The sequence below is a fragment of the Mchenga conophoros genome, linkage group LG4, assembly GCF_057382185.1.
Source record: "Mchenga conophoros isolate Kocher_MC1m ecotype Shallow Benthic linkage group LG4, M_conophoros_male_GT1.1, whole genome shotgun sequence".
NCBI lineage: Eukaryota > Metazoa > Chordata > Actinopteri > Cichliformes > Cichlidae > Mchenga > Mchenga conophoros.
The window spans coordinates 29502962-29530757 of record NC_140529.1 but is presented as its reverse complement, the minus strand read 5'-3'; the positions used below and the strand labels follow the sequence as shown (position 1 = coordinate 29530757).

The 27796-nt window shown below is 38.9% G+C and overlaps 3 protein-coding genes across 4 annotated transcripts; 1 reads left to right on the top strand and 2 right to left on the bottom strand.

Annotated features, from left to right (window-relative positions):
- Positions 1-294: 294 nt before the first annotated feature.
- On the bottom strand, positions 295-9172 carry snrnp25 (small nuclear ribonucleoprotein 25). Of its 2 annotated transcripts, none has more exons than XM_085271665.1 (6): positions 9151-9172; positions 7917-8156; positions 3288-3378; positions 3057-3162; positions 2894-2968; positions 295-2796 (listed from the first exon to the last, which is right to left on the bottom strand). In XM_085271665.1, exons 2-6 carry the CDS (start codon positions 8142-8144, stop codon positions 2739-2741), a joined length of 558 nt encoding a protein of 185 aa, XP_085127791.1. In that variant the 5' UTR covers positions 8145-8156; positions 9151-9172; the 3' UTR covers positions 295-2738. The 2 variants fall into 2 exon arrangements, with proteins under 2 accessions (XP_085127791.1, XP_085127790.1); XM_085271664.1 differs by lacking the exon at positions 9151-9172 and adding an exon at positions 8355-8480.
- polr3k (polymerase (RNA) III (DNA directed) polypeptide K) lies at positions 8476-11020 on the top strand. Its single transcript, XM_085271666.1, has 3 exons — positions 8476-8613; positions 8714-8801; positions 10775-11020. The coding sequence occupies exons 1-3, from the start codon at positions 8503-8505 to the stop codon at positions 10900-10902; spliced, it is 327 nt and encodes a 108-aa protein (XP_085127792.1). The 5' UTR covers positions 8476-8502; the 3' UTR covers positions 10903-11020.
- Positions 11021-23577, bottom strand: cdip1 (cell death-inducing p53 target 1). The gene is made up of 6 exons (XM_085271663.1): positions 23431-23577; positions 21697-21750; positions 18221-18373; positions 17442-17594; positions 16741-17017; positions 11021-15261 (listed from the first exon to the last, which is right to left on the bottom strand). The coding sequence occupies exons 3-6, from the start codon at positions 18294-18296 to the stop codon at positions 15150-15152; spliced, it is 618 nt and encodes a 205-aa protein (XP_085127789.1). The 5' UTR covers positions 18297-18373; positions 21697-21750; positions 23431-23577; the 3' UTR covers positions 11021-15149.
- Positions 23578-27796: the final 4219 nt, after the last annotated feature.

The window sequence follows — 27796 nt, the reverse complement described above, 5'->3', positions numbered from 1 at the left end:
TTCCCAGGACCGAACGTTATTATAGTTAACTGACATGTAACTAAAAACTAAAACCAGATTTTAAAAATCGTAGTTAACTACAATGAAAGTCAAAACAAGACTTTTGGAATAAAGAATTTTGTGAACTTAGAAAACTACATACAATAAAATAAAACCATTAGTTTTAGTGTTTGCTAGTTTACTTTAAATAAATAAAAACTGTGGACTATAATGTGCTGGTGATGAAGTTCATATTCTTTTAATTCATTCCAACCATATTTATTTACATATATGATTTGCTTATCTTGTTCCCCCTTCAAATATTTAGCACGAGATCAGCAACAAACATGCAAGTTTCAGGCTTAACAAAACAGGTGCACCGTGTTTTGGCTTTAACAGAACACTCTGGAATTTACTTCCTCTTACCAAAACGTTTTTAAAACTATGTATGTATTGGACTAAATATTGTTAGTTTTTTTCTAATTCTGCAAATACCCCTTGTAACTATTTTACAAATAAACTATAGAAATAAAGTTTATTACTACTGATATGAAATAAAAAAGATGCAGGACATGAGTTCATCCAGCATGTAGTCAAATATGCTGCTTTCTCTGAATCAGATAACTTGGTCACAATCATTAAAAGAAACATGGCTTCTCAGGTCTGACTGGATGCTTAGAAAACAAGCAAAAGATCTATAAAACAGAAAGAGACACGGACGCTGATGATTGCGTGTAATTGTCTGATCAATCGTATATAAAACAAGTTCAAATAAGTATCCAACTGCACTGATGCTCCGCTGTAACATTTATCTAACATCTCAACTTATAACCTCATAAAAATCTATTTCACCATTATTTAATGGAAGATATCTGCTTTACCTTTTTCTGTTCCTGCCGTATCGTGTATATCCTGTAACACTGGTACTGGTTCAACAACAGCAAACTGTTCTCAGGGAATATTCAAATCATCAGGTTATGGTTATAACCTTATATGCAAGCCTAGGAAAACAGCTATGTTATTGCACAGGTATGCAAAAGTCTCTAGACCCCATCGTTTTATCTTTTGCTAAGAATATGGGGATTTACACACGTGCACAAACACAGTTTGCAATGTAAAAACTATTCTGTACAATTTTAACAAGCTTGAAAGCCAATAGTTGGTTGGCCTCTTTATTCTTCAACACATTCTGAACTCTCTTATGCAAGCTTTTCAGGAATAGTTCTCCAGGATTTTAAAGGACATTTAAAGCTCTGATCACACACTGCTTCAGTAATGTTGAGGTGTGGGCTCTAGGGAGGCCAGTCCATAGCTGACAATGTGCCAGTGTGTTTTTATTTTTAATGCACCGGCAGGAAAAGCATACCATGCTGAAAAATGAAGCCATTGCCAATCAGTTGCTTTCCTCTTGGTATTGAATGGTAGGTCAAAGTTTGGTGGTAAGTTTGGGGCGATCGTGGCTCAAGAGTTGGGAGTTCGCCTTGTAATAGGAAGGTTGCCAGTTCAAGCTTGGACAGTCTCGGTCGTTGTCTCCTTGGGCAAGACACTTCACCCGTTGGCTACTGGTGGTGGTCAGAGGGCCCGGAGGCGCCAGTGTCCGGCAGCCTCGCCTCTGTCAGTGCGCCCTAGGGTGGCTGTGGCTACAATGTAGCTTGCCATCACCAGTGTGTGAGTCCTTAGGGACTAGCAAAGCACTATACAAGTACAGGCCATTTATTTTTCTGCATTCTTTATTCCATCCATTTTCACAGGATTCCCAACAACACTCGATTAAATGGAGCCCAAAATATAACCCTGCTTTATAGATGTTTGTAGAGACTCACTCTTCTACTCCTCTCTTGACCTCCTCTGTACACACTTAAGATGGTTTGAACCAAAACTTTCAAATATGCATTCATCACTCTATAAAAGCATTGTTTCCACTGACTTTAAGTAGAATTCTTGTGGAAATTTGCATACCTCAGCCTTTTCTCCTGGTCCCCCTTCCTCAAGAATGACTCTTCGACAGCCACCCTGCTTCAGCAACCATATTATGGACCGACTGAAGGGCCAAATGTATCTCTCAGGTCCTGAGTCAGGTCTTTGCTGGATTTGTATTTGCATTTTTTTTTTCCAGATTATGTTTACCTGCTGCATTTCTTCTTTTGGCCTCCACTAATGTTTTTTAAGGACATGCTGCACACCACGGTGAGATATGCAAAGGTTTTGGCTAGTAGCTCTTTGGAAATCACCTTCATTCACAAAATACTATTTATGCCTGTGAAACTTATCTGACCATTCTGCAGACTCTAAATAAGAAAGTGGAACATATCATGTGTTTTGTGACAGGTTGCCAGTAACAAAGTGCCTAAATATCACATTCAAGTGGTTCTTTGCTTGGATGTCTGAAGTGTGTAGATACAACGCTGGTTCATACTTTGGGTTAGGTGTCTTGTTTGTGCTTGAATGCTTCATAGCTCAAAGGTACAAGGACTGGAATGAAAGTAAGTAAGAAAGCATCCAGTGTCCAAAGGCAAACAAATACCTTTAGAAAACCTGAAGAACTATAATGACTTTAAGAAGTACAAGAAAGTCTGGCTTCTTTAAAGCAAAACTGCACACTGGAAACAAAAGAGACAACTTATAAATATTTTATTTACATGAAGCCTCTTTGAGAGGCTAAAAAACTACAACAACGTTGTTTTTAAAGTTATTTTAAGAATAAAACGCTGTGAGCACGAGCACACACGAGGACTGCAGCAAACAGTGTTTTTCGTGGTTTACTTTTTCCTGAGTCTCTTCATGAACGTCACTTCATCTCTGTTCCTGATCCCATAGCTGAAGATATACACAAATGAAAAAAGAAAGAGAGGGGGTGAATGGATAATAAGCGTTATCAACACTGTTAAATAAAGTGCTAACTTGATACACTTACTCTTTAAGCCTCATCTTGTCATCTTCGAGCTTCTCGCCCTGAAATACTAAATGATACGTCCTCCAAACATATCTCCTGGAAACACAGAACACAGGGAAAGAGTAAAAATAAGATTTTTTTTAAACATGCCCTTTTTCATTCTTGTGTTTGTGAGTGTGTTTACCAGCTGATGTGTTTCACGCCGCCTTCACGTTGCTGTTTTAGCTCCATAAATCTGCGAATAGCCTTCTTCAGATCAAGAACCGTAGCATTTTGCACCACCACAATCGCTATGAGGAAAAAAAGCAGTTTGTATGTTTTGGATTTTTCTGATTTTTTTTAATCAGAAGAGTATAAAAGGCTTTGCGAATTTAAAAAGCATGTAAACGGAAAACAAGGCCGCTTCAGCACTTACGCATCACTTCACCGTCTGCTTTCAAGACTCTTACAGTCATCGCCTGGCCGTACTCCAAAGCAATCTGAGAGTTGACCTCCTCCAGAGTCACCTGAAGATAGATATTTTTTCATTTTTTTGTCGGCACATAAATTCACTTGGTCTCAAAAACATGCAGGGAGTTCCTGGATGTTCATAGTTTAGTTTTAGTTTCGCTTATACTTAATGTTTTGATCTATTTCATTTATTTTTGAGTCATACTTCTAAGAACAAAAGCCGAACGGTTTTCTTTTTAGCCGCTTCCTAGTTCTTTGAGCCTATATAATATGGAAATTAATTTTTGAGGTTTTTCATTTAGACAAAATAAAAAAAGCAATCTATGCAGCACCAGTTTAGCTGGTGCAGGTAACAGGTCCAACAGGTAATCTGCAAGATTGAATGCAGAGGCAGAGGTCAGATTCCAACACAGCCCTTAGCTGCATGTCTTCCTACGCTCACTGGCTCTCTGCTTTCCTGTCTCTTCGTCACTGCATAACATAATGACAATGAGAAGCCCCCAAATAATGTAAAAAAAAATTGCATTAAAAATTAACCAATTTATGCTGGTCTTGGGCTTTTATGACATCAGTTGGAGACATTTCCCAGTGGACTGAGTCCTTTTGCTCTGCTGTGAGGAGTCTGCTCTACCAAGGATATTATTGCGAGCAGTTGTTCAGTCAAAGTGTACAGAGGGATACAAAAGGTGGAAAGGAGTGGAAAAGAGAGAAACGCAGTACCTGAGTAAAAAACATCAGCCGAAGCACAGGTTTCTTTTCACACTGTTGAAGCTTTTGTTCGATGTCAGTGAAAATGTGGATGTGTTCAGTCTCACCCTGTATGTCATCTCATCTTGTATTTTTAGACTGTAGGCAAATTAGTTTCTGTGTCTGGCCTTACATAACTGAATTAGATTTTCATGCCCTTAGGATTTTATGTTTTGGCACATGTAACACAGGAAATTCCCAACTTTTGGGAAAAATAAAGTCCCCTTGCAGGAATCTGCTCTTTGTTTCAAAGTGCAAGAGAGGAGGCATTGTTAGGCTTTTTATTGCGCAAGCAGCTTGAAGAGCCTGCTGCAGGTCCTGAGAACAACTGGAAATGCTGCGATGTTCCACTTCAGCCTGTGATTTTTAATCTTTTTTACATTTATTTTTATTGCATTTTGTTCTGTATCATTATTATTATTTTTATTATTATTCACTGATCAGACCCCTATAAAATACTGCTATGCCAACGACTTCCAAATTTACTTCCCCCTGAACTTGGATGTCTCTGACCCACTACAACCTTTGTTCAGCTGTCTTCGTGATGTTAAAGTTTGGCTATCAAAAAACTTTCTCACTCTGAATGAAAATAAAACTGAAGTAATTGTCTTTGATAGTCATACCCCTCTGGGTCAGTTAACAGACACCCTTGGTCCTCTTGCCAGCCATCTATCTTGCACGGTAAGAAACCTTGGAGTGTTTTTGGATAGCTCTCTTAAATTGGAGAAGCAAGTGTCCTCAGTGGTAAAAACTAGCTTTTATCAGTTGTGTTTAATATCAAAGGTGAAGCCCTATATTCCTTTAAAAGTACTTGAAAAACATATTCATGCATTTATCACCTCTAGACTGGACTATTGTAACTCTCTATACATGGGCCTCCAACAATCCTCCCTCTACCGCTTGCAGTTAGTTCAAAATGCTGCTGCACGCTTTCTAACAGGTACTAGAAAGTATGATCATATCACCCCAGTTCTAGCTAATTTGCACTGGCTGCCTGTCAAAAACCGTATAGATTTTAAAATTCTTTTGCTTACTTTTAAAATTTTAAACAATTTGGCACCCAGTTACCTGACTGAACTCCTCCGCTTGTATAACCCCAGGAGGGCACTAAGATCATCTTGCCAGATGCTCATAGAACAACCTAGATCCCAGCTGAAGTCCAGAGAGACTCTGGAATAGTCTCCGTGCTTCTATTCGCACTTCTGAGTCTATACATTCTTTTAAATCACGTCTTAAAACTCATTTTTTTACTTTGGCTTTTGGATCAAATTAGTTTTAACTATCATCGGGCCTGTTTTATGTCTTTCACCCTTGATATTTGTTGGTGTGTTTGTTAACTCTTAATTTACGTAAAGCCTTCGATACAATAGATCATTCTTTACTTTTACAGAAGCGTGAAAGGTATGGTTTAAGAGGTGTTATACAATTTTGGTTAAATAGTTACTTGAACAATAGGTTCCAATATATGAGTATTAATAACATGAAATCTAAGCTTAGAAAAGTAACTTGTGGAGTTCCGCAAGGATCTGTTTTGGAACCTAAGTTATTTTTACTTTATATAAATGATATTTGTACAGCCAGTGATACTTTAAAATATGTGATATTTGCTGATGACACAAACTTATTTTGTTCTGGAAAGGACATAAAGAAATGACTGAAAACAGTGGAAAAGAACTCATGAAGTTAAATAGATGGTTTGTATTTAATAAACTATCATTGAATGAAAGTAAAACAAAATTTATGTTATTTGAAGGAAGTAAAAGTAATATTAAAGTAAAACTGAATTTAAATAATGTTGAAATTGAAAGAGTATATGAGACAAAATTTTTAGGAGTAATTATTGATGATAAACTTTGTTGGAAGCCCCACATAGAACATGTGAAACAGAAATTATCCAAGTCTATTTCTATTCTTTATAAAACAAGAGATTCTTTGAATAAGAACTGCCTTTATTTATTGTATACTTCCCTTTGTTTGCCTTTTATGACCTATTGTGCGGAAATTTGGGGGAACACATACAAAACATATTTGGATTCAATTTTTAAATTGCAAAAAAGAGCTATTAGAATAATAAATAAAGTTGGATATAGGGAGTCCACCAACCAGTTTTTTGTAGGATCATCTATGTTAAAATTCATGGACATTATATATTCCAAAACTTTAGAAATGATATATCAAGTGATGAAAAAGAATGTTCCAATTTGTATTTTAAGTATGTTTAAACTAAGAGATGAAAAATATGATTTGAGGTGGTCTTATGTGTTTGAAATACCTAAAGTAAGAACCAGTGTTAAGTATAGATGTGTGTCAGTTATGGGAGTGAAATTATAGAATGGACCTAATGATGAACTGAAGATGTGTTTTTCTTTGTCATTTTTCAGGAAGAATTTAAACATTTGTATCATACAAGGTTATAGAAATTTGGTTTGATGATGTAATTTCTTGATTTATCATTGATTTCTTTTCAAACTGTTATATAACTTATTTATCAACACCATTTATTTTCTAGGTTAAGGATTTGATTATTCCTATGGGGGTAAAGGATAGGATAATTATAAGCCACAAGGCTTCAGCCTATTCCTTTTTGGGTTACTGTTTGATTGAGTACTTTATGTAAATGATAATCTGTTGTTGTTGTTGACCAAAATAAATATTTCACATTCATTTCACATTAATCTCTTGCTGTTTTTTTGCCGATTGTTAAGCACTTTGATCAACCCTGTTGTTTGTAAATGTGCTATATAAATGAATAAACCTGAACCTGAACCTACAGTGTTGAACAACAGGTTGTTACGGCATTTTTGCTAGTTAAGCATGCGTGTTTAAGATTGAAACACCAATCAGACAAAACCAGACACTAGCGTCTTTATACACTCACTGGAAAATTTGGAAGACAAGCCTTTTCAACTTCTACAGATACTTCTACAGATACTTAAACAGCCACGGTAGCAATTAGGCATCGTGAAGATCAAACCAAGAATCAAAAGGATGAAGAAAAGTTACTTTTACAGCAGCATGTTGGCTGGTTTGAGTATTTCAGAAAGTGCTGATCTACTTGGATTTTACCATACAACTATCTCCAGGGTTTACAGAGAAAAAGAGAAAATATCCAGCGAGCGTCAGTTCTCTACGTGAGAACCAGTGATTTGATGAAGCCAGAGGTCAGATAAGAATAGCCAGAATGCTTCAGTAACTCCAACAACCGTTTGTTATAAACAAGGTATCAGAAGAGCATCTTTGAACATGCAACACATCAAACTCTGAAGCAGGCATCCTACAACAGCAGAAGACCACACTGGGGGGGGGGGGCGACACTCCTGTCACCTAAAACCAGGAAGGCTAAAATTCACACACTCACTAAAACTGAATAATAGTAGATTGGGAAAATGTTGCCTGGTCTGATGTGTCTTGATTTCTGCTGTCTTGATTTCTGTTGCAATGTGGGGATATTTTCTTTGCACACTTTGGGATGTTTAGTACCAGCCGAGAGTCGATTAAACCCAACAGCCTATATATACCCCCTACTATTGCTGACAATGTCCAACTCTTTATGACCACATGTAGCCATCATCTGAAGGCTGCTTCCAGCAAGATAACAGCATGTTACAAAGCTCAAAACATCTCAAGTTGGTTTCTTTAACACAACAATGAATTCACAGACACCAGATCTCAGTCCAACATAGCACCTTTATGATGGATCAGGATACTAGGAGTGGCCGGTGAGTGTATACCAATGGCTTTGTAATAAGTCATTATATGACGTGATGTCTCTTTTGACCATAAATGCAAATCTCTTGTCTGTATGTATGCGATGCACATGCGCATGTTCATGTAGTGTACGGAGCACCTGAATCGGCAGGTCACAGAGCAAAGGATCCTGCACGAGTCGAGCAAGTCCTTCCTCGAAAATATCCAAGATTTCTGAATGAGGAAGAGCGTCCTCATCTTCCTCCTCTTCGCCTTGAGTTGCTGTATGTGTCACATCTTCCTCTTTTACCTCTTCTTCATCCTTCACTGATTGTCCTCCTTCTGCAGCTCCAGCAGCAGCGGTTCCCGCTCTCTGCTCCTCCTCCATCACCGCCAGCTGCTAAATTTACTCAACAGACAAGCAGCTTAACAGGCAGTTTGTCGACTTAATTTATAACTTTGGGGAAAATATACTTTTTAATGGAAACTAATTTAACTGGAAGCCAGTGGAAGTAAGTGCGTCCGTCACCAATAATAACCGGGCGAGGAAATGGGGCTTAGAAAACATGGTTCCGCTTAATAAGCCTTTGTTTCTCACCGAACTCTCAATATGGGTGCATCTCATTTTCTCTCCTTCTCTTCCGGTGCTCCACACGCAGCAGTGTTTACAGCTGAGTCCACAGAGTGCTAGTGTTGTTTAATAGTTCAAAATCTAACAGGGTTTTGTTTTTTAAGTACGTGCTAACATGCTTCTTTTCTGTCCAACCTGCGGGAACGTGTTAATCGTCGAGGAAGGGCAGAAGTGCATGAGATTCGCGTGTAACACCTGTCCCTACGTACATAACATCACACGAAAGGTGAGTAACGACGAAATATTTCACATATAATGTATCACATCTTACATTAAGGTTAGCGTGGCTTCTGAGAGCCTCACCTTATCTGTTTAAACCCCTGTAGGTAAATAACAGGAAGTATCCGAAGTTAAAGGAGGTGGATGATGTTCTGGGTGGAGCTGCTGCGTGGGAAAACGTGGACTCAACACCTGGTGAGTGTCATCAAAATAGTTTATGGTGTGGTCTATGTATCTGTTTATAATCGCAAAATTAACTGGTTGAAGAAATATTGTTTTGTTTTTTTAATTAGCTTGAGAGTTAAGTTGTGTCTATCGTCCCGCATTCCTGCTCAAAACACCAATGTCTGCAGTGCCTTTGAGTGGTTTGTAATGCAGTTTTTGACAACTGGATACAGGCTTATTAGCTCAATGTGATTGCTGACAACAAGTATTGTGGGGTCAAAACTCTAAACACACACTTTCATGTCAAAATGAAACTCTTTAAAAGAAGCACTTTTTAAAACAAAGTTATCCAGCCAGCCATCCATCTTCTTCCACTTACCCGTGATGTGTGTGAGCAAGCGTGTGTTTGGATCAACTCAATTTATCAGATTGAAACAAAAACTTCCCACCTGACCATGGACAGATTTTCCTTTAAAACACTGAGGGGAAATATGCACTTCTGAACTGTTGTTAGCATCCAAGTATTCCCATGGATGACAGTAGGGATGTATTTTGTTGTGCCATTTAAAAATGTAATTATTTAGAAAACCACTTGAGCTAGGTCCTTCAGTTTTTCGTTATTTTAGGGTAAATATCTATTAACACTGTCAATATGGACTGTCAAATGTGTAGCTCAAGTTAACAGTCATGTGAAAAACAGAGTTTTCATGTGCAATACTGTGAAAAACAAAGTACATTCTTAATTAAGAGGGTGAGTCCCTGCCAGCTGCTGCTACCTTAACGTTTGGGCACAATGTTGTCACTGTGTCAAACAGAAACTCCTCTGTATATAAATATTCTAGAGTTAAATGTGAGGCTGTCTATCTGACAGATGGTTAAAATTGCATCATTCAACAGCACAATGACCACAAGCACACCACCAAATGACAACAGAATGCCTGAAAAACAAATTGGGCTGTTGCAATATCCCAGCCCAATAAAAACATAACTCTACAGATAGATTAAAGCTCTAAGAAAGACAACTGTAGCTTTTTAACTATCCAGCTTGGATACCTACACTTTATATTATAAAGAATAGAATGTCTTTTTTTTTTTTTTTTGTCTTTTTTTGGTCCACCCTTGATGACATCAACGTGAAAGTCTTCTCCATAAATTCTCTGGAACTAGATATATTTTTCTAATTCTGACTGAGTCACATTTTAGGGAGCCAGCATATGCTTGAGACCTCCACTGAGTAAAAATGCATTTTATACAAACTTTTAATTACAGTGTGTGTCTGTCTATGTTTGTGTTTGTCTTTTCAGAGGATGGTAATTTATATGGCATTTTCGTACATTTCATTTTGTGTTGGCTTGTTTGTTTTAATCATTAGTGAGGTGGCTTTTATACTTCTTGACCGCTGCTGTCTTTGTTAATTTAGGGAGGTTTAGTCTATTATAATGGATACCAGGGATGGAAGAGCTAAAATTAATGTGGGGTTGTTAAGTGTGAGAAAAAGTTTGTCTTTGCATCATTACATTGCCGGACTGCACCCCCTTCAGGGTAGGACGTAAACAACAACCTTTCTGCAGGTTGTTGTTTTCCTGTGAATGGCAACACGGGCAAGAAATTGAAAGAATTAAAGTCCATTACGAGTCATATTCCTTCAATTGGTTACTAAAGAGCATTATTTCTAAATAAAGACCAGATTTCATATTTATTTAACACAAATTACATACTACAGGCTAATACCTCGATAATGTGTAATTTTTCTACTTAAGAAAAACTGAAGTTATTGTATTTGCACTCTGGATGACATTACTTTGGCCTCCAGGTGCTAGTTTGAGAAACCTGGCAGGATGGGTGCTTTAACATCTTTGTCAAAATTAGGAACATCCTGTATCAGTGATGCTACTCCGTGCATTTTTCTATATACTGCATGGCCGAATGGAATTAAATTAAATGAGCCAATCCCAACAGTATTAGTGATTCCACACTGACATGATGCACTTGTCCATTTACAGAAACGTGCCCGAAGTGCGAGCATCCTCGAGCATACTTCATGCAGATTCAGACCAGATCAGCAGACGAACCGATGACCACGTTCTACAAATGCTGCAACGCTCAGTGCGGACATCGATGGAGAGATTGACACCTTTTCACCTATAGCTGTGTTTTTCAGCTTCATTCACAAGCACAGCTGAGAAACATTTATTTTTTTGCTTTACATTTAATATTTAAATAAAATATCCACTTTCACAATTTCAAAATTGAGTTTCCTTCATGACTTTTATTGATAAAATAGTAGCTGTATACAACAGTCAAACAAATCTTTGACTTACATAGTTATACATTTCACAGACATTTAGAGCAATGCAGACCACCAAAATCCACAACAATGGTGTGCGTTACACCGTATTAATATTTCAATGCAATCCTTCATTTCATATTGATTTTCTTACAGAGCTCCGTTAGCCTCAAGGAAAACAAAAACAAATGCACATAGAGTCAGGAACTTGCCAGTGAGAATGACTTGTTTCAATGTGTGACTCGTGCAGACAAACTCTGCGCTTGGTGCATGAGACATCCAGCATGCTGATGGTGGAACAGTATCTGTTGGTGTTAAATTCAGTGGGATCGCAATGTTGGAGTTAATTTGTTATTTAAAGCTTTTTCCTAGCAAAGAGCTCACTATTTAGTATCTGTAATTGTTTTTTTAACATGCCTCTGAGCAATGCAAGTCATCGGGAAAGGCTAATGCTAAGTCAGGGACTCTGTGGGAAGATGGTCCCACCACTGTAATGATAGTGCTGTACGTTAAATTATACATGTTAGCACCTCTCATCAGTGAGAGTGACTTGGAATGACTTTTCAAAATAAATTTACGTTATAACAGAACAAATATAACACACTGTGCCACTAGTAACAATTTTCTGTTTGTTTTGAAATAACTATTTTGAAAATCATCTTAAACGACTCAGACTCAGCATTTGGCCAGCGACAGGACAAATCACTACTGAGATGTTGTGAAGTGTTCGTCCATCAGTAACAGTCGAGCCCTAAGTCTGTCAGCTCTACTTCCATCTACTAAATTCTGAAAAGGTGCCACCATGGTGGGATTCACTCAGCTAACAGCAAACCAAAGTAAAAACCAAATGATGCATAGGTGGTCGCACTTTTTTCCCCCCTAGACAAATGATGCATCTGAGGGGCAAAGGTGAACTTTAACTTAAAGTGCAAATAATGACTCAATCATCAAAATAAAACACCTTTACAGACAGAGGGCACTGATGAGCATTAGCTCAACAGTAAGTCACAGGACATTTTGTGACTACAGCCCAAATTAATAACAAAATATAGCAGGTTAACATAAATCTTGAGACTTTCCCAACAAGTAGATTTAGTAGCTAAATATTATAAATGGTTCATTTTGCTCACATTCAAAAGGGATCGATGATTAAAAGAAAACACTAGACCTGCTGGAACAAAATAATCAGACAAAGGAAAATAAAAGTTCAGTTCTAAATATTAAAATAATGAATTAAATATCTGACATCAAAGTTAAAAATTAACCCGTGTCGGAATACACTTGCTATAGAGCAGGGGTCGGCAACCCTAGGAAGGGTTAACTGATGGCACGACCATAGCTGGTCGTGCCATCAGTTTTTTTATTTTATTTTTTTTTTTTTGTTACAGTACAACAATGAAAGGTGGTGGATTGGCCAGATGCTGGCCAGTGTTTAAAAACAACTCAGTTATTTGGTGGTGGCTATGGCGGACCTTCCACAGATTCAGTAACATTAGCAAGTGGTGGAGGCCAGCAGGTGGATGAGAGAAAGGGGAGGCAAGAGGAGAGACCCGAGGCAGCCGCCGGTCCAAGCGTCAGGTGAACTGAACTTCAGGTAAGAAGTTATGACCTGCAGTCTGTCTGGGTCAGATATAAAACAAGTTTAGGTGGAGTTTATTTTCGTTATGCTGACTTTTTACAGTCAGTTACAATAACTCGTACTGCGTGCTAGCTAGCATGACAGAGTTTCTATACAGCTGGGTGGTTGTTTTGATGTTACTGATGTTGAACTTTATTTTATTCACAAGGTTAGTTAGTAGAGTTGCCAACCGTCCCATAAAAAAACGGAATCGTCTCGTATTCAGAGAAAATATTACGCGTTTCGTATTGAGCTGAAAAGGAACACAGTTTGTCCCGGACTTCAGCTACAATGAAAAAGACACAAAGCTGGATTTATTCTGTCGCAGCTGCCTCTTCTTCTCTCATTCTCTCCCCCTCCCTCTCCTGTTTCTGCTTCAATCATGAAACTGATCAATGATCAGCTGATTGGCTTTTCTCTCTTGTTTATTTATCGCCCATTTTGTGCCAGAAAGAAGAAACCAGCGGATGTCGCGTTAAACAACAGCAGCACATTTAAGCTTGATCAGCTGTTGTTAGAATTTATTTAATATTAATTTCTAGTATCAGCTGATGTTTGCTGGAGCCACAGCTGTAAAAGCTGCTGGTCATGATATCGGTTTGGTTATCTGGTGAGAGGGAAACATGAAGATGAAACCAGGAGATGTCCTTACTGAATCATCAGAGCTGAACAGGTGATGGAGAAACAGGTTTACCTTTTAGGTGACATGAATGAGTTGAAGGGAAGTTATGAACTGTTTCTGAGAGATAAATAACACCAGGATCCTTTTTCTATGTAGCTGACAGCTGGTAACTGTGCAGGGGCGGGTCTAGCAAAGGTTTGCCAGGGGGGCAGGTAGGGCATTAACAGGGAAAGGGGGCACAAAGAAAAACTTTTCTTTCTTATTCTCATTTAAAATGTCTGGCTGTTATTAAATAATTATCTGAATCTTACAACCAAAGTTTTTATCTGATGTAAAGTCAAAAGGAGCTTGCAAAGAAAAGCGTCTGGACTTCTCTAAATTACTTGAAGACGTTTCACCTCTCATCCGAGAAGCTTCTTCAGTTCTAAGGTCAAATGGTGGAGAGTCCCATACACCCTAGTGGGAGTAACCCCCCACAGAGGGACAAAAGGACCCCCTGATGATCCTCTAATCGCCTGAGCCAAGGTGTGAAACTGGGTGTGGGTCCCAATCAGCCAGAGTTTCGGGTGAGTTCATTGTGAAACCTGGCCCCACCTTATCATGCGAATTCCTGAGACCTTAGCCTACTGGTGAGAGGGACGTTGTTAGCTTTCCACATTCCGACACTTCAAAAGCTTCAGCAGCTTTCCGCTCAGCACAGCATCAGCACCACGGAGATACACGGATACATCCGTAGACTCGTGACAGAATTCACAATGCAATTTTGGGACTTTCAGCTTTATAGACCAATGTTTTATTTTCTGATCAAACCAGAAAGCTTTAATGAGCAGCTAGATTTGTCTCACATTAACTGGCTGAGTTAATGCCAGTTAATGCGACATCGAAGCAGCTGGAATCCATATCTGTGTGTGTTCATGGAGCTTGCATTTTCACCTGCTGGACATCACTACCTGACAAGTTTAACTGTCTTCAGAACATTGCAGAGGCCTTATTGACAGTATTTGGCTCTACATATCTGTGTGAGCCGGTTTTCTCCCACACGAAGAGTGTCCTCAGGTAGCCGTCTGAATGCTGGACACTCAGAGACCTTTGTATCTGAGTGGGAGACCAAAGATCACTTTAACATGTGTATCTCTGTATTAACAAAGATGCCACATTGGCTCAGTTTATTTTTCTTATCATTGTTGTGAGGAGACCATAAATAGCATTTGTATTTTCTGTTGTACAGTTCATTTGCTGTTATGGATAAAAAGTGTCTTTTTTTTGTTTCAAAATAGCTGATAACTATTCGCTGATAGCTGCTAACATCTGCGAATAAATATAGAACAAGTGGTTCTATATAGTGTGTAACTGTTAATATAGAGCGTTATTAAATTTATTGCTAATGCAATCATATGGCACACTGACTTCTGAGGAAATTTTAGATAGCACTCGTCATCAGAAAGGTTGCCTACCCCTGCTATAGAGCAAAATTCACAGATGAATTCAAATAAAGTGACATTTTCACAGCGTTCTCTAACAGAGGCAGTTTTTTGTTTTGTTTTTTTCCTTTTTTTATTCACATGCGAAACATCACAAATTTACCTGTGTGCCTCTGAGCGCCTTCACCTGCTGCGCTTAAGTCAGAGAACTGTACATTTCAAATGCATGAGAGAAGTATGCTGAACGGTATATACAGGAAATATGTTGTGAACTAATTAGAAAACTTCACTTACAATTTAAGAGGGCTACACAACACTTTGCAAAAATGTAGAGGGGTGGGGGGGGGAGAAGCCTGTCACTACCAGCAGGGGGCACTGTGGGTTTATGTGTGTGCATGTACTTGTCTCTGTGGCATCCAGCTGTCCATGGTTAGCATATACGCTTGTATGTATAAATGTAGCCCTTACAGTAAGGGCAGGTGTGTGTCACATCCTTGAGGTCATCAATCATACAGGGAATCAAGCAGCAGCCGAGATCACAGCTGTGAACGAGGAGCAGACAGACAGAAGATGAAGCGAAAATCAAACACCTGCTCATGATTGTACACGTTACGTACATTAAGCTCTCACAAAACAGTCACTGGGTCAAGAACATGGCAACACAGAAGCATGAAAAATACACCATCTGCTTATCTGCTCCAATCAGCACTTATGCAAAAGTTGAAGGTCACAGATGCCACAGTATACTGTTGTGCAAAATTTAAGATAGACACGATTAACAAGTTACTAAGTCAAGAACATATTATTGAAACACCATCTGTCTGAATGTTCAGGTAATATTTTATCTTCCAAAGTCCTTAAAAGGTGAGCTGGGAAGTAATGGACGCTATAGGGTATTTTATTTTATTTTAATTATATACTGCCAAATTACAACAACTGTTGTCTCAAGGTGTTTTATATTGGAAGGTAAAGTCCCTACAATAATCAAACGACAGCCTTCACTGTGGTGAATGTGGAAAGTAAAAACAGCTCCCTTTTAAAAGAAACCTGACAGAACCTCCAACCAGTCGTGGCAGGTAGCTGCCCCTCCTTGAGTCTGGGTATGCCAGAGGTTTTTTCCTGTTAAAAGGAAGTTTTTCCTTCCCACTGCTGACAAGTGTTTGCTCATGGGGGGGTTGTCTGATTGTTGTTTTTTTCTCTCTATTGTTGTGGGATCTTTACCTTAGAATAAAAGTGCTTTATTTGAGTATTTGCTGCTATATGAATAAAAGTGAAGTCTTTCACATTCCCTAACATGCTCAACTATGGACAAACCTGGGCGTGTCTGAGAGCAAGAGCACATGTGAGACTCCAGTGACAATTTAGTATCCAATAAGGGAGCTACTTCAACAACTTCCAACAAATGCAAAGCATTCTGAAAACTAGTAATAGTTAATCTAGCTAAAGCTGGAAACAACTTTCTTTTTTTACTATTTGAATCAAAAAAACAAAAAAAAAAACAACCTCCCACCAATGAGCATAACCAGGCCACAAAGTATGAGACACTAGCAGCTGGTGATGTGTGACCTTTGTGTGACATATTTTTCAGCGTTATTATGTGCTGAAAAATATGTCACACATATATTATGTACAATATTCTGCAGTCTCCTGACAAGTTAAATGGTCAAGTTACTTTAGTTTTGTTGAAGTGTTGAGTAAACGTATAAAATAATTGCTTAACTTTCCAAAACACTACCTAGGCTACTTAATGCATCTAGTGTCAATAAAGTGAAACTTTGAATTAGAAAGTGTCTCATCAAGTAAATTAGCTCAATGGAAATGCAGCAATATAACAACAATCAGTATTCTGTGATAATGACCGTTTTATATTGTCAGATATATGATTCTTGCAGATTTTCTTGACATAATTTATCATCCAGCTCTAGTTCTGTGTATTTAAAACTACTGTCACTTTTAGGCATTACTCATGTGTAAAAACAGCGAAAACCCACCACCAGATGTCTTTTCCAGGACCTACTTACCCTACAAAGAAGCAGAAGAGGCAGAAGAGTGTGTTCATGAGGCCGATGTCGTGGGAGATGCGGGTGACGATAGCCTGCTGACAGTGCGGACACACAGTCTGCACTGGTGAAGTCTGAAACATTTCACCCTGCAGAACGGTCACAGTGGTGGCTGCTCCTGGAGGAGCCAGGACGGTCGCTGTGTGACCTCCCATGTGGACAAAGTGACCAGGACCCGGGCCCATCTGTCCTGGCATCGGTTGAGGAAAGTGACCAGGTGGTGGTGGGTAGTGGCCACCTGCATTTAGACAAACCAATGAGAGTGGGCGAGCACAAGAACAGCAGTCATGATATTTAAGAAGATGAACCATAGCCTCAACAGTGACGTGAGCCAAAAGGAAAAATAGATTTACAAGCCAGTGAGCAATAAAATACTCTTTTTAGCTCTTTTACATTTCCACATTATTAATTCAATTTTCTGGTTTCTACCAAACTAAACTGAAGCCAGATAAACTATTTTCAAGTAATGAAAGTTAACAAGCTGAAGTGTGTGTGTGGGGGGGGTGTACAGCTATTGCAGTTTGTACTGTGCATAGCTGTACACCATGTCGGGTCCAGAACCATGAACAATAACATGCCCTGACAGCTTTAGAAGACAGTCACATATTGTGGGAGTATGATGCTTCATTTCCTTATCTATATATGCAGATAGTCTGTCGCACCTTGTGGTGGTGGAGGCATAGGCATGGGCATTGGCATAGGCCCTTCCCCAGGGACATGTGGTGGTAGGAAGCCTGGCTGTGTGGCCTCATAGGGTGGTGGACCATAGTCTGGAGGTAGGGGTTGTCCCTGTGGAGGACCAGTCCTTACCGCTTCTGAAATACAGCACACATTAAAAAGATGGCACTGGAGATAGCCCCGCACAAGTCTGACACAACAAACTGAAGTTTGTGGTCTGAAATAAATAACTGCAGTAGTACACGGCTGCAAGTGCATGACAACATGGGTGTTCACTTCACTGGTCATCTATGAAGCTTTCAAAGGTGAGACCATTATTTGCTGTGATTTACATTTACTGTTCTTCATCAATCTAGCAAATATTACAATGAAGTCTCTCAAGCTCAGTGAGTGCCCAAATTTCTCACATCAACTGTAGGGAAGTGGTCAAACTGCTTTTGAATTATCTCAATGCACTCAAGAACTTCTCTTTTTCATTGGTTAGTATATCAGAGTAGGTAGGCTCCATAATGAGACCAAGCTGTAATAACTTAGAACTGAGTCAGACTGATATTACAAAAGGTACATTTTGACTAAATTATTCAAATCAGACTGGATTTAAAATGAGCAAATTACAATTTTTTTCAACAGTTAAAACGGCCGCAGATGTACTTCCTCTTGAACTGAGGAAGTTTACCGAATCACTCACACTGAATGTAGAACATATGTCACCACCAGTACCACTACTGTAACATTCACAATCCTGTGTGTTCAGCTTTATTACCAGGTTGTCCATTTTTCTCCTGGATGAGGGGCGCACTGGGACCTCCGGGGTACGGAGGGGGAGGATCGCTGGACATACTGGCCGGATGTCTGAACTAGCAAATGGGTCGGACACGTGAGCTCCACTCACAACTCGACAGGTTGACTTCCCCCCCTGTGAGGAATAAAAAATGAGCACAGTTTGAGTCCCCTGGCTCATTACTCTCTGACACAGTCATAAAATGTTCCATCAACAGTCAGAGAGGCTAATGAAGGAGCTGATGTAACTGCTGATGTCAGTCTGCACATACTGTACCATAAGTTTCAGGGGAATTGAAAGATAGAGGTTTTAAGACATCTTAACGCTGGCAGTGTTAATCACATTTTCTTGGTTTATAGGAATACTGCCTGGCAATAAAACAGAAGTAAAAGCAAAACTGTTCATTTGAACATGAAAACAATATCATGATGGGTTTACATTTCATTTGCAACTAAAACCAAATTATTCAATTGCAGTCTTATAAACCAAGATAAAGCAGTAAAAACCATAAGATGACCAGAGTAAGTGTGATTACTGTGTGAAAACCTGGATGATCTTGAGTGCAGTAAAGAATGGTAAATGGACTGGTTCTTATATAGTGCTTTTCTACTCCGAGCGCTCAAAGTGCTTTATACATTCACCGATTCATGCCCAAGGATATTTGGCAGGAACCAACCTTCCGATTACCAGATGACCTGCTCTACACCTCCTGAGTGACAGCCACCAGTTAAGAAGAAGCCTTTAGCAAAAGCAATTCCAGGGAAGGCCTGGATTAAATGAAGAATGAAATGAACTGCTAGGTGTGAAAACTTCAACAGCAATACAATCGTGAGCTCCTCCATCCTTCCCCGGCGCTCAGGTTTCGGCAGGAAGCACCTCTTCTCTCTGCTTAAATAATGCAAATGGTGTCTGAATGTAAGGTGCAACAAATGCCTCGGAGAAGAACAACAATTTTGGGGGGAGATTTAAAAGTATGTATGTCCAGTGATGACAACTCCAAAGCACTAAGGCACAAGCAAAACCAAAGACTGTGTTATTGCATGGTGCTATAATTTGTTCTAAGGAAACACATCATTTGCATTTTCCACCTGTTAGGTCAGAGAAGTGAAAGTACTAACACAGAAAGAAGCAGGCTCTCACATCTATACATGAACCTCTACATACTTGAAAATATGTGTAATAGACTACACTACTGTTAATACAACAGACCCCTTAATTTTAAAGACTCTAAACGAAGTCTTTCTGATGAGGGAATGTCTACAAAACAGTCATGGTTTTTCCTAAATCTGGCTAAACATGTTTTAGCCTTCTGATAGGACTGCAATAAAAAAGCTGTTTATAACAATGGGCAAAAAAAATGCCAAAATTGAGACTTCTTTTAAGTACGTTATACAGATACTATGCCTCTACTACATGTGGACGAATCGTGTAGGCCTGTTTTGAAACAGCACTGGCACGCCAACACCTCTGATCCAAAGATGTCTGTGTAAGATTGATTATAATATTTTAATTCTCACATAAACGGTGGCAAGTCCATAAAGTACCACTGGAATCTAGTACAAACAAAACCCACTGAAAAAAACTTCCTCCATCTGTTTTAGTCAAATGTGAACTGACTTCTTAAATATGTGAGCTTATCTGGAGAGGAAAAGAAAGGTGCTGCTACACAGAGACGAGTATACAGACAAAGGAGGTTTGTGTGGACTAGATCATTCCTCGCCGACCAAAGAAAGTGTTGAAATGTCTCTAGACTTCAGTTTGTTTTGATGTTGAAATGTCACTACCCTATATTTTTAAACTATGGGAGACCTTTTTATTCAAAATGATATAAACAGAAATGCCCACAAAATAAATAAAGATTGACTTTAAAGACCAGCGGTGCAAATTTTGAGCCTGTCCCAGTGATCTCCTGATATCATTTCAGCACATTCCTCAGTTATATTAAGGTGTTCAAAGCATATGATGCTAAAGAAGGTGTTTGCTAAGTGCAGAGGAGAAAAATAACAAAAGAAATTAAACTGCAGAAAAATTCTCCTTTGCCAGTTAGTCTTGTTAGCTGGGGTTTCAAATGTACCAAAATTGTATGTCTGTTTATTAACACATTATTTATCAAAAACATACATGCACACTAGTCGCTGTCAAATCAATAGCACAGATTAATTTCCGTTAGCAAATAAATACACTTATGTGCACAGCAAACCTCAAATGATTCTTTCTGAGTCAGAAACAAACCTCAATGCTAATACTAAATATGCTACAAACCCTACCTATTAAATGTAGGTCAATTATGTTAACTGACTCAGTGATGTTTCTTTGGGCTGAAAGCTGACTAACCAATGTGCTCATGTATCAATTTCTATAATGGCATCTACACTTATAAGCAGCAACAATAACAAGCTCCCCTAATAGAGCCACAACATACACTCCTGTATTTTGAGGCTGCATGCTAGCACTGGTGTAGTTCAGTCAGTTTGACATTTCTCTTTTCTCAATGTATTAAGGTGTTTTTTTGTGTATGTTTGTCTGTTTAGGTATTTTTTACAAGAAATACCAGACCTTACTTACTAGGGTATTTTACCATGGTAACGTATGCTGCAAACCTAACCTGCCTTGAACTAGGCTAAATTGCAGATTAGAGATCAACAGGTATGAAATGACTGCTGACAGACCAATGAGTTCTAGTGAAAACAAGGTCACCATTCCCAGAAGATCCCTTGGACATCTGTGCACAGACAGTTGAAGTGTCTAAAGTCTTTGATTTTCCTTGACAAGCAACAGCATTATTTTACCTTTGGTATTTTTTTCCTGCTGGCTGCAAGCAATTTCACAACAGTTTTAATGTACTCTGAGCACTAATGATCATATTTGATACTTCCTAAAGTTGTATCAAATTTGCACTAATTTGGCCTAATTTTCAGTTCAGCCTTTGTTATGTGTTTAATCCTTCATATTTTTCTTTTTTTTTTATCTTCCTATGTAAAGTCAGCCGTTTTGCAGCAAGTACACTTAGGTAAAACTGTGATAATAATAATAATGGATACTTTATTGATCCCCATGGGGAAATTACTTGTTTTTCTCTGCATTTGACCCATTCACTCAGTGAAGCAGTGGGCAGCCCACTAAGCAGGCGCCCGGGGAGCAGTGTGTAGGGACGGTACCTTGCTCAGGGGTACCTCAGGGTAGCCGTTAAGTGGATTCGAACCGCCGACCTTCCGATCATGGGGCGACCACTTTACCTACTGAGCTATCCCTGCCCTGATTGGTCAGATACTGTTAGCAGCACCACTTTTTAAGCTGACTCAACTTGATAACCAGCTGTGACCTCTTACCGGTACTCTGATTGCCAATGTTTGAATCAAGAGAATGAAAAAAAAAAAAAAAAAAACTGGGTGTGTTAAACTTGCTTTGTAATAAAGGGCTAATACTACTGCTACTACTACTATTACTAATAGTTTTACCTGATATGACTGAAATTAGGGATTCCTCCAGAGAAGCCTGAGATCTGCCACACCCTGTAATATGAGCAAAATTCACCATTATTATTTTTATTATTAAAAATGTACAAGTTAAAAGAGTACATTATTAAGCCAACACTGTTATTAAAATTTACACTAAAATTTACAAAAACAAGTCAGTCTTTAGCAGTGAACTGAAATAAGACACTGCTGCTTACAATGCTGTAAGCCATTAATGAAACTGTTGTAAATAACTTGTTAACCTATAATATGTCACAAGCCTGTACATACTTATAGTTATAGCATATTCATAACATATCTTCACACCGTGTACATTGTAACATACCCATAATAGACCCATATTTTGTACCCTCCTACCTATAATAGACCAATTTTTGTAATATATCTATTGCCAAAGCACTTCTGGATAGATGCAAACTGCATTTCGTTGCCTTGTACTTGTGACATGTGCAATGACAATAAAGCTGAATTCTATTCTATTCTATTCTAAGATAAAAGCTGCAATCAGTTTTGCCAAAGTCACTTTTATATGCCCTTTACTTATCCGAGTTAAAAGTCTAATTAAGATTATAAACATCTTTGTTAAGAGCAATTTTGCCAACAGGGCAGCAGAAATGACAACAAATATAACACAGTAGTTCTATGAAGACATTTGAAGTTGCCTGAAAGGATGGTTTGATTAGCATTTAGAATACACTGAAAATACAAATAATGTCATAAAGATACTTGCATAACAGCTATTTTTTTAATTAACTATATAACCCGTTTGTAAATCCTGTTGACTACAGCCCATTTACCGATATAAACAATGATAATGGTCATTTAAAAAAAAAAACGATTCAAACGTTAACTATCACTTCCTCAGGTTGGTAATTTCACAACCAACGAGAAGAAATAACTATATTATAACTAATATATACATATATGTGTGTCTGTATGTGTGTGTATGTGTTTCTTTTTTTAAGGCTGAAATTTGGATTCTTCTTGTGTCCAGAGCAAACAAAAAACAAAAGTGAAAAGAAAACTTATACGTGATCGCAATAACAAGTACTAACTTCGGTGCCTCCACAAACCAAATATCTAAGTTTACTGAGTGTAACTGCTCCCAACTTATTGCGACAGTTTTCCCAGATAAGCAACTAGCCAGCTAGCTGGTGTTTTTTAATAATCCTGTATCGGATAATCCTGCTCAAATCTACTTGCACAACTAACCATGAATAACTTAGTTACGTAAGTGAGGCCAGAGGAAGCCAGCGGCGATGTTAATTTAAATTGGTGCTTGGATTTAATACATGTGGTAGGGTAGCTAGCTAACTGAGAGGCAATGCGGAGTGATGTGAACGGTAAAATAAGCCGTTGCATTCGTTATTTCTACAACATCTCTGCAATTTTAAAAAAAATACGAAAAAGAAAGAAAGAAAGGAAACCCGTGAAGGACAGCCGGCAGGGAGTGTTTTCCTGTCAGCCGTTGAGGTCATCTTAAAGACAGCGATGTGTTTGTTTAGTTAAAGCATGTCTGTTTGGGTAGCAGTGGTTAGCTGGCTATAGCTAGCGTCGCCATTCGTGACACAGAAACGACCTCGTAAAAAGAAAAAAAAAAGAGATGCGGACAGAAACGGTTAAGGAGTGAAGACCCGGAGGGCTGTGGAGAAGAAAACCGTCTCCGGTCACGACTCTTTAACGGGGCAACTGTCAGTATGCTGAATGCCAGATTACCTGGTTGTAGATGAGACGCCAGCCCGCTGCGTGAAGTTGCTTGACGTTAGCAGCTCCGTCCCTCCTGAGGAGAGTCAACACCCGTCGAGATGGATTTACACCTGACGTCATTAATCAGGAGTTACAAGAGCTGCTGCTCAAAACTTCTACGTCACATTCCGCTCGTTTCCTTTTGTTTAAGTAAAATACGAATTAACTTCTTATCCTGTAAATAACACGACAAAAATAAAACTATATTAAACAATAGCATGTAAACAACCATTACTTTTTTACATTTTTATTATATAATTATTTAGAGCATTAAATATGATTACAATATTTTTACGACATCGCATACTTTAGAAAGTGGAACTCCAGCATTATATTCATTGTTTATATGTATTAGTCAAAGCCTATATAGCTTTTTTGTGTGATTTGGAGATCAATCTACCGCTTGCCAGAAGATTCCAGTTGAAACTAATAGCTGACCTTCGAGTGTTTAAAATCGTTGTTTACTGGCCTCCTGCGGTCGAACTGGAGAACTGCAACGTTAGTCAATTAGTCAACGTAGACAATGTTAGTGTCAGTGAAGGCATAATGGAAAGACAATGGCAATGCTGTAAAAAAATAAAAATAAATAAATAAACCGCACCATTGTTGTTTAGTGAGCTAGTCTTTTTTATTATGAATTATATATTCAACATCATATTTATTATGTTTTAGCTTTATTATTCTGTCGCCAGCTATTCAGAGTCAGAGCTGGCCCAAGGTGCCTAGACCATCACCTCCAACCAACCCTCAGCACTACAAATATTAACTTTAGTTAATAGTGCTAATAGTAGTCCTTGCTTAACCATTTCTGCCTTGTACAATAACCATTATCATAACCATTCCTGTACCATAACCATTATTATTATTGTTGTTGTTGTTATAGATTATCGTTATGGTGGCTTATTAGTGTGGTGAGAGGTAATTAAATAAACCCTGCAGACAATGAATTTATGAAGTATAAATTTAAACATAAAATATAAGGATATCTGTGTACAGTCTCACAGTTTTATCAATATGTCTCTAAGTTTTGTGTTTGAACACATTAAAGAATGCTGACAAAAAGTGATTTTTATATATCACATCATTACGCATTTAATCTAATTTACCCTAATGCATTTTTAATACACTTTTATTAGGCCCAACCAAGGTACTGTAATTTTAGGGTTACAGTTTCATAAACATTTAAAGATCTGGACATATATATATTTAAACTTCCAAATATATATAGAGATAGACTGATTACACTATTCACTAGGGCAGGGCAATATGGCCAAAAATATTTATCACAATATACATTTGAAAATTTGCAATAACAATATAACTGACAATATAATTGACACGAGACAAAATACTTTACAACTCCCAACTTTATTAGTGCAAAAAAAGAAAAAAAAACATCAATGTATTTTCACTTAAACAAGCAGCTGTTTAAGTGAAAATTTAACAGTGAAAATACAAATTCCTTGCTGGCAGTTTAACCAAAAGGCATTTCCAGTGAAAATGGGCTGACATATCCTGAGCATAACCATGTATAATATCCACAAAACTTAAAAAGAGGTTATACACACACACACACACACACACAATATGGTAATATTATGTTGAAGCACAGCGAGGTTCCTGACTACGATAGCCATAATGCTCTGACAATCCATCAAGCGGTGCGGGTTTGTAGCTTAGCAAAGTCGTACTAAAACTTTTTTTTTTTTTTTTTTTGAGCACAGTGTACCACACAAAATCGTTTCGAGGTCAGTAAGCACAACCAGAATTCATACATAAGAATTATAAGGGGCAGTGTCAATTTTTTCAGAAAATCAAAGGATTTAAAGAGCAACTTATTTTTCCAAAACCATGGTAATAACAACGGCCCGCTAGCATGCTCTAGCAAAAATTGTGCTTTGGTGTGTATCTGACGGACAAAAGCCAAACCAGTTCCACACCACTGAAGTTGCACCATTTTAACAAACCAATTCTGGTTCATCTGTTTCATTCAACGCCCTTCTCATTCTCGGTCATTATGCTTTTTCTGCCATGTGCGTATGAAAACAAAGGCACTGCACATGCGCGTTTTACCCATATTGTATCGCGATATTTATCGTTGCCTAACATTATATCGGTATTACCGTGAAAGGTATGATATGGCCCAGCCCTACTATTCACTATTATTCTGCTGTGCTTTGATCTTTTATGACCTCTGATGTCCTTTAGCACCAAAAAGGTTGAGAACTGAACCAGCTTGTATCATTTCTGTACTATGCTACATTCTTGTAGAGGTCTGTCTGTGTATCAGATAGTTACAACAAGATGTGGTAGAAGATGAAGCAAGTGGAAATATCAAGGAAAATTAAAGTTGCTCTGACAGTGGTGAAAAATATGAGGAGAAGAGAGAGTGTGTTTAAAGATAAAGTCAATGTATTCTCTTTTTCTTATATAAATCAGGGTTGCACTGAAGGTGGAGCCTATCCCAGTTGTCACAGGGCAACAGGTGATATTATATAAAGCTCTGAATAGGAAATTACTATATATGAACCAGTCCATTTAACTTGCAAATTCCATCTATCTATCCATCCATTTTCTTCCACTTATGGGGGCAGCAGCCTAATCAGAGAATGCCAGACCTCCCTCTCCCCGGCCACCTCCTCAAGCCTTTCCAGTGCACCACCACTCAGTTCAGTTCAATTCAATTTTATTTATATAACGCCAAATCACAACAACAGTCGCCTCAAGGCGCTTTTGAATTGTAAGGTAGACCCTACAATAAACCTAAATATACCTAAATCTTTCAGCTTGGGGCAGGAAGTTGTCCCTGACATAGAGTGGTGACTCCATCCTTTTTCCAGCTGAGGACCAAATTATGAACAGAATGTGTGATAAAGGGCAGCCCTGGTGGACTCCAACACCCACCAGAAACAGTATGCAGACAAAAGCTCATGCAACGGTTGAATAATGATCGAATGGCCTGACACCCCATACTCCGGAACACCTCCCATAAGACACTTCGAGGGAAACCCATGTAGACTGGTTGGGCAATCTCCCATGCCCTCTCAAGTATCCTAAAGAGGGTGAAGCTGGTTCAGTGTTCTGCGACCGGGACAAAAACTGCATTGTTCCTCCTGTATCTGAGGTTTGACTAACGGATGGGCTCTCCTTTCGAGCACCCTGGCAAGACTTTCTTGGGGAGGCTGAGGAGTGTGATCCTCCTATAGTTGGAACACACCCTCCGGTCCCCTTTCTTGAAGATAGGAACCACCACCCAGGTCTGGTAATCAGGAGTTACAACCCCTGATCTCCACACAACATTGTAGAGGTGTGCCGACCAAGACAGCTCAACAACAGCTAGAGCCTTCAGGAACCCAGGCCTAACCTCATCCACCCCGGGAGCCCTGCCACTAAGAAGTTATTTAACTGCCTCAGTGGCGTAACCCCCGGAGATAGACAAGTTGTCTCCCTTGTCCCCATATGCTGCTACCTTTACAGAAGATGTGTCAGTGGGATTAAGGTGGTCCTCAAAGTATTCCTTCCAAAGCCCGACAATGTCTTCCTTCAAAGTCAGCAGCGTCTGGACTTCTTTAGGGTTCACAAGAAACTTAAAGAAGTCCAGACGCTTTTCTTTCCAAGCTCCTTTGACTACGATGACGTGGAGCACTGAGAACCTCCACAGGTATACACAATGTAGGTAAAGTACCACTTCCCCTTCTGAGTCGCCTGATGGTTTGCCAGAATCTCTTCAAGGCAGTCCAAAAGTGTTTTTCCATGGCCTCTCCGAACTCCTTCCACACTCGAGTTTTTACTTCAACCACTGCTCGAGCTGTGTTCCTCTTGGCCTGTCGGTACCTATCAGCTGCCTCTGAAGTCCCACAGGCTAACAAAGCCCAATAAGACTCCTTCTTCAGCCTGATGGTTCCCTGTTTCCCTGCAGCTTCAGTGCAGCAGTTTTAGCAATGGAGGCCCAACCACCAGACGTTTGCCCCTCGCTGGGCCTGACTCCAGGGTCCCGAGAGGGTAACCAGTAACCCTATCCCAGGCAGGAACAGTTCCCTTGATCTTCTGCTTATAGGGGTTTTTGAATCCCTCTTTGGTCCCTCACCCAGGATCACTTTGGAGACCCTGCCAGGGGACAAAAAGCCCCCAACAACACACTGTGCTGCCATGTTATAAAGAAAAAGTTAAATAAAACACTTTTGATGGGAGAGATTTTTAAGCTGACAAGAGTGGTGACAATCAGTGAGCAGCATTATGCCTTGTCATCGTTTATAATTTTTTTCTAAAGCACACATGGGAAAATTATACAAGGAGCTAGAGGCCTGGGACTGGTAAAGGGCGACCAAAATTTTTA

Coding starts and splice junctions, on each gene's coding strand:
- snrnp25 (XM_085271664.1), bottom strand. CDS start 8,381: ATGAGATGCACCCATATTGAGAGTTCG. Junction 8,157..8,354: donor GCACCCATATTGAGAGTTCG/GTGAGAAACAAA, acceptor GAGTAAATTTAG/CAGCTGGCGGTGATGGAGGA. Junction 3,163..3,287: donor AGCAGACGGTGAAGTGATGC/GTAAGTGCTGAA, acceptor TTTTCCTCATAG/CGATTGTGGTGGTGCAAAAT.
- cdip1 (XM_085271663.1), bottom strand. CDS start 18,296: ATGTCCAGCGATCCTCCCCCTCCGTACCCCGGAGGTCCCAGTGCGCCC. Junction 17,595..18,220: donor GGAGAAAAATGGACAACCTG/GTAATAAAGCTG, acceptor GCTGTATTTCAG/AAGCGGTAAGGACTGGTCCT. Junction 17,018..17,441: donor TATGCCTCCACCACCACAAG/GTGCGACAGACT, acceptor GTCTAAATGCAG/GTGGCCACTACCCACCACCA.
- polr3k (XM_085271666.1), top strand. CDS start 8,503: ATGCTTCTTTTCTGTCCAACCTGCGGGAACGTGTTAATCGTCGAGGAA. Junction 8,614..8,713: donor TACATAACATCACACGAAAG/GTGAGTAACGAC, acceptor AAACCCCTGTAG/GTAAATAACAGGAAGTATCC. Junction 8,802..10,774: donor AAACGTGGACTCAACACCTG/GTGAGTGTCATC, acceptor GTCCATTTACAG/AAACGTGCCCGAAGTGCGAG.